This window comes from Balaenoptera physalus (genome assembly GCF_965194825.1).
Source record: "Balaenoptera physalus genome assembly, chromosome: 10".
NCBI classification, from domain to species: domain Eukaryota; kingdom Metazoa; phylum Chordata; class Mammalia; order Artiodactyla; family Balaenopteridae; genus Balaenoptera; species Balaenoptera physalus.
In genome coordinates, this window is record NC_138889.1 from 10267942 (window position 1) to 10279807 (window position 11866).

At 39.3% G+C, this 11866-nt stretch overlaps 2 protein-coding genes across 2 annotated transcripts in view; one reads left to right on the plus strand and one right to left on the minus strand.

The window, feature by feature from the left end:
- TMEM225 (transmembrane protein 225) overlaps positions 1-11866 on the plus strand; it is a 188197-nt gene that overhangs the window by 157083 nt on the left and 19248 nt on the right. The window lies entirely within an intron of this gene.
- On the minus strand, positions 1070-6911 carry LOC309636989 (olfactory receptor 10D1B-like). The gene is given in 3 exon segments (XM_082410921.1): positions 1070-1986; positions 1988-2374; positions 2376-6911. Coding segments are annotated over 3 exon segments (1020 nt in total). The 5' UTR covers positions 2775-6911; the 3' UTR covers positions 1070-1752.

Here is an 11866-nt window from a genome sequence, read left to right on the forward strand (position 1 = left end):
ACACACGCACGCACACACACACACACACACAGCAGTGTGTTGTTTCTCCCTGTGAAGCATTTCTCAGCTATTCTTCATTTCATTCATTCAAACAAACAACAAAAGTCAACCTTCGACACCTCTTCTTTGAGGTCCCTCCCCAGTCCCAGAAAAATATACTCCACATTTTCTGCTTTATTTCATACCTTGACCACAGTATTTATCCTGGGATGGTCTAGTTAGTTATATATCTGCTTTCTCCAGCAGACTATGACATCATTCAGGTAAGATCATGTGTGTCTTCTTCATCTTTGCCTTCCCTGCTTCTAGTACCGAGTTATCCATCAAATGACATCTGAATGAGTGAAAATGAAAGGGAACTGGATCCCATCTTCTATTATTACAAATTGTTCTAGGCTGACCATCTGAGCAGCTACAACCAGGAAACTGAGGAATGGGAAAAGATCTTGAAATGGACTCAGAGAGACTTGAGGAGGGTTTGGGATACACTATATTTGGAATCATTTGAAATGTACTTGCACCTTCCCCTTTAGGTTCTTGTTTACTGAGAAACAAGGGAGAAACAGCACTGAGGGGGTTTTTAGGAGCTTAAGAGAAGTGACCAGGCAAGAGTTTGTCTCCACTCCAGGAGCAAGTGCTAGCTCACCGCAGTGCCTGGAGACACAGACACAGTGGTGCTGGTCTGGTCTGGAAGGTTCCGTGGTTGCTCTCTGATTCTGAGAAGTACAGAGACAGGGGAAAAATGGTCTCTGCCTCTGCCCCCTTCTCTTCCATCATCCTTTTTCCAGTGTCCTTCTATCTCTACATCACTGTTAGAATAAACTTCATAGCAACTATATTCCCCAAGTGTGTTGGTATGGTCGATGAATTCAGTCGTGAAAACAATAGTTCACTGTATTGAAATAGCACTTTTTTCAGCCTTAGCATATTTCAGCCAAAAAATAAAGAAATGTAGGCATGGGGACCAAACTCAAATCCTTTCAGCAAACAGAAAAGCCAAAGGTACAAAACAATGACAGCTTGGACACAGCATTGCCTCCTGGTTATACTGAGCAATACAAAGCCAAGTCCAGATTTTCTGACACAGCATCACAGCACAGTCACCACTCCATGGATTCCCCCGTCTGCCCTTTCCACATCCCCATTCACATGCTGCATGTCTGCAGCCAGGACTGCTTCCCAGATGAGCCCAACAGATAGGGTTTGTAGGTGATACAGTACACCAGCCCCTCTGCTTCACTCACAAGAGACCTGTCTCAGGTCCCAGCCCCACATCCTTCTCTTCGCACAATGCTTTTATGTTTTTTAGGGTGCCTTGGGGATGCACTTGTCCCATTTTTTCAACAACTCGTAGACCAATAAAACGAGGGCTTATTCAATGCAGGCATTGGAGGAGACAAACACTGCAGCCAAGATGAAGAAGCACCAGGGTGAAGGGGAAAAGAAGAGGAGGAGGGGATGTGGGAGGATGAAGAAAACAGATACTGAGAAGCAGAAGGTCCAGGTTGTTCTGCCTACTGGAGTGATCTCCTTCCTTCCCCCATCAGCTGAATGATATTCTCAAGAGTGCACACGTCCCAGGGTCAGAGAGCCAGCCCTCGAGTCTTCATTCTGCCATTCACTCCTTATGTGTCCTTAACAAGTCACTTTATCTCTTCCAATCTTAGTCCCCACATTGTGAAATGGAAATAATCATAATGATACCTGTCATCTCAAATTCAAAGATATCTGTGAGAACCGTATGAAAATGTTTCATAAACTATGAAGTGCAGTTGAAGTGTTAGCAACTGATCTCTCTCTACAATGCTCAGGAAGGAAGCCCAGTTGATGTAGGACCTTCCTCAGAGATGACTTCACTTCCTTATCCCTGAGGCTGTAGATCAAGTGGTTGAGCATGGGGGTGACCAGGTTATTCAGGATCTGAACAGCTGCATCTATCCAGGGGCTTGGGGTTGGCCTTAGGTAGATGAGGACCACTGGCATGTATGAAAAGCAGGATGGCAGTGAGGTGGGCACTGCAGGTGGAGAAGGCGTGCCGTTGGCCCTCTGCAGAGCGGATCTGCAGGATGGAGTAGACAATGCGACTGTAGGAGGTGAGGATGAGAAGGAAGCAGCTGAGGGGCATGAGGCCCACACTGATGAACCCCGCCATCTGCAGGGCTGAGGTGTCTGCACAAGCCAGCTTCAGCATCACTGGGATATCACAGAAGAAACAGTCCACCTCATTGGGGCCACAGAAGGACCATTGGAATGTGAGAGTAGTTAGAAAGGTGGCCTGAATACAACCAGAAAATGAGGTCTCCATGGCCAGGATGGCATACACTCTGTGACTCATGATTATTGTGTAGCGCAGGCGGTAACATATGGCAACAAAGTGGTCGGTCATAAGCCATTACTGTGTACAGGAAACACTCAGTACATCCCAGGAAATGGTAGAAGGAGAGCTGGGACATGCAGCCTGCATAGGAGATGGCTCGGCTGTTCCTTGAGAGGTAGAAGAGCATCTTCGGGGAACTCCCAGAAGGAAAAACTATGTCACACACTGATAGTTGACACAGGAAGAAGTACATGGGAGTGTGAAGTCGAATGGAGGAGACGACTGCCAGTAGGGTGAGCAGGCTCTCCATAAGGGTAAAGAGGCAGAAGGACAAAAACAGGACAAAGAGCATGGTCTCCAGATCCTCTGTGTGTGGGATGCCCGGCAGAATAAACTCGGTCACCACTGAAGCATTCCTCACACCTGTGAGGAAGTCAGACCTCGAAAAGGGACCCATGACACTGAAGTCTGAACACCAGTATCGAATTATTAAGCTTTTTGCTGATGAGCGCTTTGGCTGTGTTTTTAACAAGCAATAACCAGCCTGCTTATGAATGGCAAGTTCTGTATAAAAATATCAGGTAATAAAAAAAGGCTATTTTAGAGCCAGTCTATTCAACTCCTGGAAAGAATGTTTTGAGAGGCTGGTGGTTGTTTATGACAAGATCAGAAGTTTTGAGATATATTCAAAACATTCTCAGGTTAAGTAAGAAACTTTTTACAGTTGTTTAATTCATGGATTTACTCTCTTTAGGCCTATTTATATTTTGAAATCTCACAAAATCTTTGAGAAGCAAACTCTCACTATACATTACCTTCTGAAAAATATCAGGAAAAAAATTTTGTTAGAAATCAGAACACTTAATTTTAATCCTGGCTTTGCCACTTATTAGCTATAGTAGTTCAAACAATTTATATAATGTCTTCCATAGACATAGTTTTCTCATACAAATAATATGAAAATAATAATTATAACAAAAACATGAACAACAAAGATACCCTGGTATCATAGTAAAGTTAATGAAATTTCTGTGAAAGTATCTGGCAAAACATAAATCCTAATGAAAAGTGTTTCTATATTTTATGTTTCTTAAATTTAAGTGTTTAAGTACCTTCTTTTAATGCTGGCATTCTATAATTATTTGCAAATAAATGTTTTATGAAATAATATTGTTAAACAGACTTACATCACATCCTCTTCAGCTTACATCCTGGAGGTATAATGTCCCCAACTCTATCAGGAGATACTGCTCTGGTTCTTCTGGTCCTTTTAACATTTTCTAAGTGGACGTAAGGTGACTCTGAAACATTAGCAAAAGAAAGAGTAGCAGAAATTGAAGTATCAAATTTGTGTTACTGTGATGAAAAGAGAAATACAATAACCCACATAGCAGAAAGTCCAAGAACAGCTCTAATGCGGAGGGTTAAACACAGGGACCTCTTCATCTCATTACTCACTCAATAATAATGAAAACTATGTTCCAAGAACTGGGCTCAACACTTTCAAAATATGATTCATTTTTTTCAATAAACCTATATGAAGAAACTATTACTATTTCAATCTACAGATCAGAAAATTGAAGCTTAGAAAAATTAAGCATGTCGCCCAAAGTTGCAAGCTAGTATGTGACGGAGACAAGACTCAAACCTCTTTCATTCCACTCTTCATTAGGAAATCTGCCTTCTGTCTGCCTCTGTTTTCTAAGAGCCTCTTCCACTGCTAGGCAGTAACACCCTTCTAGATGGGTTCATGTCACCGTTTTATTCTAAGGTGGGAAAAGTCTTCTTGTCTTACTTCTTCCTGGTCATTTCCAGTCTTGACTTTACAGCACACCTAGTTAATATCTAATTTAGTTTTAGAGAAGATACAACATGCTTTTCCCATTCTTTTGACACTATACCTTAGTATCAACTCCAATGTAGGAGCTTTCAAGTCATAGAGCCACATTCGACATGGGGATTCCAATCATAAACTGTGGCAAGTGCCACTGAAAAACACAACTACGAGAATGACCAAGCCAAAATGAGTCACTCACACAGCACCCTAGAATTGAGCAAAAGTGATGACAGCAAAGGGAAAAACAGTGATACTCTGGGGGAAGTATGCTGCTGACAGCCTGCTTCTTATCACTAATCCTTGCCATACCTGAATAGTGTCTCTGAGAAAGGCAGATTTCTGTGAGCTCTGGATCACCTCCCCTTGGGCAGCAAAGTCAGAGGACTTTGGTCCTTGCCTATGATTAGATACCATTATAATCTATGATTCTATAATACAGTTTGAGTTTTTAAGTCCATTTCAGGAAAAAGAAGCCACAAGGACTAGGAAGGTCCCTGTATGTGGCCCCCAACTATGTGGGGAGCAGAGGCTAATGGTGAGACACGGGCAGTGGTCTGAGCACTCACATAGTCCGCCTGAGAATGCAGTTACGTTTTCCAGTTTTATAACAAGACCTCACATTGACTGCTTCTGAGCAGAGCACAGGGTGCTCCAGCCAAAGGAGCTTGAATTCTCCTACTTATAAAAAATTGAGCCTCATAGGGTTTGTGCAATCAAGACCTGTACACACTCACTCTTCCTGGATTGCTTCCTTGGAAGTTTATTCAGATCCCCAGAAGCCCTATTTGGAACTCAGTGATAGCTCTGAGGGAGGAATTAGTTTGTCAACCTTATTCATCATCCAGCTATGAATTAATAATAGTAGTGAGATCATAAGAAAGGGATGCTCTAATGTGGGAAATATCTATGTTCCTCCAAGATTATTTGCACGGTAGAATGAGCTCCAATTCTAACCTTAGATCACCTGCAATGCTATCCCTCTTTTTGGCTGCCTTATACACCTTCAAGCTTTTGCTAGTGATATCATTTGTCTACTGCTTTTGAAATTATCTATACATCCATGCAATTACACAATTACCTCTAATAAACATCACTATTCCAGGTAGAAACCTAATCAGTTATTTATTATTTATTATGCATCTACTATCGTTATGTGTCCTTCAGGTCAATACTCCTAAAGGGAGTATACGTTCATAGGACGGTGACCAGTATAAATAAAGGGGTTGGCTGTAAACCTTCTCAAAAGGAAAATGATTGACTAAATAGATAATATTCAGTTAACAATTCATAGTAAGCATTTACCACATGCTAAGTGCTATGCTAATTCTCAAAATTTATTATTACATTTAATCTCCAAAAGAAACCTTATAAAGTAGGTGATGTTATTTGACAAAGAAACTGAAAAGCAGATTGAATAACCTGAAGATTACACAAATAGAAAGTGGCTGAGCTGAGACTATAATTTTAAAGCCAATGCTTTTAAGCTCAATGCAATGATGAATTCCAGAGATCTGAGTTTTGCACCCAAAGAGAAACAGAGATATAATGTGATTTTTCAAATGCTTGCAAGGCTGTTCCATGTGGATTTTATATGCACTGTTCCACGGGTGATTCAGAAATCATGGGCAGATCTGGTAGAAAGACAGATTTATTTTCAATGTAGAAAGTTTAATTATTAGAAAATGTACATTGATGAAATAAGCAGCTCTTATGATGGAGTTATTTCCTGGTCTGGAAGTATCCAAGAAAGTGTAAAAAGAATCATCTTTCCGGTATGCCACTAAGGTTATTCTCAATTTGAATGAATAACTTGATTTAAAGTTCTCACTAATTTTGAAATTATTTGATTTTATTTATACTGGAAAACTTTTCAATGATATCTAACACAATAAAAGTGGAACTTCAATGATAATAATTCTACTAACCCCTCTGCAAAAGAAATTATGAATATAACCACAGTGGTTACAATACTAACAATAGCTATTGTGAAAACATTTTAAAAGAAGAAGAACAGGAGTCACAGAGGCAGTCCAGATGCTACTCAGTGTTTTGCAAGATAGGAGTGGCCTGTTGGGATATCTTCGTGAACAGACCACAGTTTTAATAATAACTAACATTTTTGTACATTTGCTATATAGCAGAATTCTGCTGAGCGCTCTACAGGTATTATCTCTTTCAATTCTCACTAGAAACCTACTAGGCAGGCAGTATTATTTCCCCCAATTTCTAGTAGAAAATTTAGTCTCAAAGAGTTTAAGCAACTTAACCAACGTAATAGAGTTGGTTAATGGATCCAGAATTATATAATTCTTCTGAGTTATAAAGAAAAACAAGCTTGTAACTAATTTGGATTTTCAAATACTCATTTGTAACTAATATCACCTTACATTTATGGTGGCTTGAGTTTTTCAATGCACTTTTGCCTTTTTAAAGTTAATTTTCTCAAGAACTAAGTAAGGTGGTTCTTATTAACCCCATTTTACAAATAAAGACATTGAACTCACAGTAATTGTGACTTTCCTAAATTTAGACAGCAGAAGAGCCCAGGCACCCTCAGGTTTCTCTCTCTTTCCACTACATCCTCACTGCTTCCCAAGATGACCCCATGCAGAAAGCAGCTGTCCCTGTATGAGAGGAGAATTATTAATATTTACTTTAGAGTTTGGAGGAGTCTTATGTATAACCTTAAGAGTCCTTACCATTTTTATCTTGTATTCCATGACAAGATTATGGCTTTAAACTATAACGAGAGAGAGAGAGAGAGAGAGAGAGAGAGAGAGAGAGAAACTTCTTCAGTTTATGTCTGAACTGAACAGTTATGAAACAGTTATGTTTCATAGGGATTGAGTCCCAGAAAGTTCAGTAGGTATTTCTCAAGGGAGCTGTCTTGTTATGATTGACTTGTAGGAAATTTTGCCCTATTATTTGGATCATTCCCAAGAGTGACTGTTTTAATCAGAGAAAACAACGTGCCTTGTTTAACACCTTTTTCCTCTGCTCCAGAAATTCAAGTAAGGCACTAGCATATTCTAGCAACTACTGGTTTATCAACTAATCATTCAGCAGAACTTTCTGATTATGAATAGCAGGGCTAAGTCTAGGCATTCTTGGTCCAGTAACAGGTGCTTTATTATTTGTTGGCAGGGTTGGGGTCTGGGGTGAGTGGCCAAGTGAGTTTCTTCTTTCCTCTGCAAAAACTCAGTGGGGAAGAGTTGGACTGTGAACCAAATGGAAGAGTAGGATGATGGCTATTTACTGGATGATAAATTTCTTAAGCTGTTATTTCCCTTCCTTCCTTTCTTTCCCTTTTTCCGTTTTTTTTTCTTCTGGTGGGAAAGTGCTCAATTGCTTGTTGGGCTTCCTAACAATTTAATGGTTTCTATGGAAGAGGTGTGACCCACTTAATGGAGGAGCTAAAGTAATAAGCATAGGAATGAAACATATTTCCTGCATTTTTATTGGGGAGAGATGGGAATGACAGAAATATCAGGAACTTGAATCCCTGGAAACTCTCTTGAGTGACTTGGTGTCCTCAGTAATCACTAATTCCTAAGTGATTCCTCATGCTTCTATGTGGTCCCAACTCCCACTATCAAAGCCTGTAAACTTCTGGAATATGGTTCAGGTAACTCAGCAGGCTACAATATTGAAACAACCCTTGTATCTGTTGGAGCAGACCAGGTACTAGCAGGGAGATCACTAATCTAGCAGGTTTGAGATATAGCACAGTCTGTCAAGCAAACTACAGTATTTCATTTCCATGGCACAAGTAGGTCAAAGTTCAGGAAGAGTAAAACTTTTAGTAACCAGCAGATATCCTAGAAGATGCAGTACAGCATCCCTACAAAAGAAAAAGAAAACAAAACATTCCTAGAGAGATGTATCTCTGTGTCATATATATATATACACACACACATTTATTTATTTATTTATTTATTTATTTATTTATTTATTTATTTATTTATTTATTTATAACAGAGATATATCCATACGTCCTCTGGACTTGGATCCAGGGACAGGATGCAGGACTCCATGAAGGAGAATTCAAATGAATAAGCAGAACCCCAGTCCAGGAAGGCCAAGGTCATGACCAAGTGACCTAAATTGGGGTATGAGCCCAGACAACAAGGGTAAGACCCTATTATCAGAGCTGCTGACACAAGGAAAGAGCACCGTAACAGGAAGGGAATTGAAACTGAGGTCTAGGAAAAGCTGTTCTGAGGCCCAGTTGCTTAAACCTTCAATGCTTCCTCTCAAAGGGCAGCAATGGTCCTCAAAGCTGAGGCAGGGCTGGGTCTACAAACATTGCTCCAAGAGATCCAGTAGGGAGAAGAGGGCAGTAGAGTTTGGAAATCTGCCAGAGTTAGTACCAAAAATATGGTAGAACCGTAACCAAGTCTGTCCTACTCTATTTTAATGCACTGGACTAAGTAGTAAATTCACCTTCGAAAGAACAGATTTCTGGAAAGCTATACAATTAATAATGACTATATTTGTTATTATATCAATTGCTTATTATTTATAAAATATATAAAAATAAGATATATTATTATACCAACATGGGATTTCACAAACAGTAATTATAATAATATGTGATATCTACTTATTAATAATAATGAACTTGTTTGACAATTATTTTAAATTATTTTATGCAATAACTAAAATTGGAAAGAGACAGAGAAGTATGCTTCAGTTTTCTGACCTCTTTTATCACTGCCATTTTACTATAAATTCATGGCATTTCAAACTACTTGTAGTTCCCAGAATTCTTCATAGTATTTCACACCTTCATGCTCATCTTTACACTTTTGCTTGGAATGCTTGCCTCCCATTTCTTTGCCTAAATAACTTAAGTCCTAATTCATGTATAATTTTCTCTTTGAAGCCTTCTCTTCCCAATTGGACTGGGTAGGTTAAATACTTTTTTAGCATTATATTACCATCCTGTTCATAAGTCCAGCAAATAATTTCCCTGAAAGCTAGGATCACATCTTCCCAATTAACTATTGTATTTTTTAACACTTAGCACAATACATAAAAGTGTTCAATAACAATTTATTAGATGTGTGAATAATGAACCTGCCTTCCAATATCTCAAAGGTAACACCTATGTGTTTTCTGGAAGAGTCCAAGAGCAAAACAGTTGTGGGATATTAACACTTCACCAACCTGTCTGCTTTTTAATTAAGTTCTCTATTTATCCCACTGCAAACTTCTCCACCAAAACAACTCTCTCAGGTCACCAACAAATTCCATGTTGCCAAATCCAGTGATCAATTCTAATTCATCGTTTTATCTGATATATTCAAACCTTGTATCACAGTAGTTCACTCTATTCTTTTTTAACTACTTATTTGGCTTCCAGATACAAACTTATTCTTGGTTCTATCTTTCCATCCCTCTTTACCACATTATCCCGACCTCTAAATGCTGGAATGCCCTAGGGTTCAATTGCTAAGCCTTTTATTTTTATTTACTTTTATAAATTTATTTACTTATTTATTTTTGGCTGTGTTGAGTCTTCGTTGCTGTGCGCGGGCTTTCTCTAGTTGCAGCGAGACGGGGCTACAATTCGTTGCAGTGCGCGGGTTTCTCATTGCAGTGGCTTCTCTCATTGTGGAGCACGGGCTCTAGACACACGGGCTTCAGTAGCTGTGGCTTGAGGGCTCTAGAGAACAGGCTCAGGAGTTATGGTGCACGGGCTTAGTTGCTCCGCAGCATGTGGGATCTTCCTGGACCAGGGATCGAACCTGTGTCCCCTGCATTGGCAGATGGATTCTTAACCACTGCACCACCAGGGCAGTACTGCAACAACTAAGATTTAAAGATGGTCAGAGTAGCTAAAAACACAAAACCCAAGTATACGTAATATTGGGTACCAGGGACTTGCCTGGTGGTCCAGTGGTTAAGATATATATATATATATATATATATATATATATATATATATATATATCTCACCAGAAACCCAATTTAATTATAAAGACTTACGTTAAAAGGAAAGTAATAAAAATATATATCATGCTAACACTAATCAAAAGAAAGATGGAGTAACTATATTCATTTTAGACAAAGCAGATTTCAGAAAAAGGAAAATAATCAGAGATAAAGGTGTGCATTACATAATGATAAAAGGGTCAAATCTCCAAGAAGATATAATTCTAAATGTGTATGTATCTAACAAGAGAACATCAAAATACATGAGGCAAAAACTGATAGAACTGAAAGGAAGAACAATATAGGGGGTGCTGCATGGAGTTTTTCTTCTTGTCAATCAGATACTTCAAGTAGATGGACTGCTTTTAAGGAAGCAATGGCTGAGTTCGGAGAGAAACAGCAAATGCTGAATGATTCCCAGCATGACTGTATTAGACTTGGGGAAAACAGCAGTGGGTTTAATAGTAAGTCTATGTAGAACAGGGTACCCTGCACTGAAGGCACTGGGCTCAGTCTGAGTGGGAGAATCCTGAGGCGATGTTACCTGCCTTCCTTCTTGTGGCCAAGTCTGCAGCAGCCAGGAAACAACTGCAGGGTGAGGATAACCAATGGGAGATGAGAGCAGCTTCTCTCCTGGGCTTCTTGCCCAGATCATCAGTCCCTGAAAGTACAGATGGTGCTTTATATTTTCCTAAAACATGAAGCACCAGCCTTGAAAGTGGGCTTCAGTACAGGTGCCAAAATATCTTTGTTGATTATGCAGACAGACACTTGTTTAGATCTGAGGAATTTATAGTTGGTACAACATTTTACAGCATGAGAATGCAAATGGAAAAATAAAACCATGCTACTTTAAAACTGTAGTTGATTCTGCGTTTTAAAGAAGACAAAACTAAGACTGTTCTTTGTCTTGTTTTTTGCTTTAGAAGTTCCTAAGCCCCAAGTCTGGAAGCTGAGGGTGAGAAAAGGGGAGGTGAACAATAAATGTAATAATAAACGCCCTGCATGATAAATGTAAAGGGCCATCATTTTGTGGGCAAAGGGTAATTCTCTAAGTTTTATGGTCCTTAGGAAGCTGTCTCTTCTGTCATTACCTCATTAGGGACTATCTAGATGACAAACTTGGATACAAAGCCTATTTTATGAAAAGACTAAGCCCTCATTTTGAGTTTAATGTGCATACAAATCACTTGGAGACCTTCTGAAAATACAGATTTTGATACTGTAGTTCTTGGGGTTGCCTAAAATTCTGCATTTCTAACAAGCTTCTAGGTGATGCCACATCCTTATTCCATAGGTCACGCTCAGCTGTAAGTAAACTTGGAAGAAAGTCTTGGGAGGTCAGTTGCCACTGTGCAAGTTGGGCAAATCTTCCTAATGCCAGTTCATGCAACAGCTGAACAGAACTCAGCTCTGGGCCATCCTCTACCTTAGTGAACAGATATTGAGGTCCTGCTCAGAATTCTTGAGTATTCAAGATAAGGGAAATAATAGAATTCTAGTTTAATCCCTTAGTTGTACAGATGGGAATTGTAAGCCCCTGAGAGTGAAATCATTTGTCCTTATCACATAACTATTTAAATGACTATTATATATAGGATGGATAAACAAGAAGGTCCCGCTGTACAGCACAGGGAACTATATTCAATATCCTGGGATAAACCACAATGGAAAAGAATATGAAAAAAAGAATGTCTATATGTGTAGAACTGAGTCACTTTGCTGTACAGCAGAGATTGGCACAGCATTGTAAATCAGCTATACTTCAATTAAAA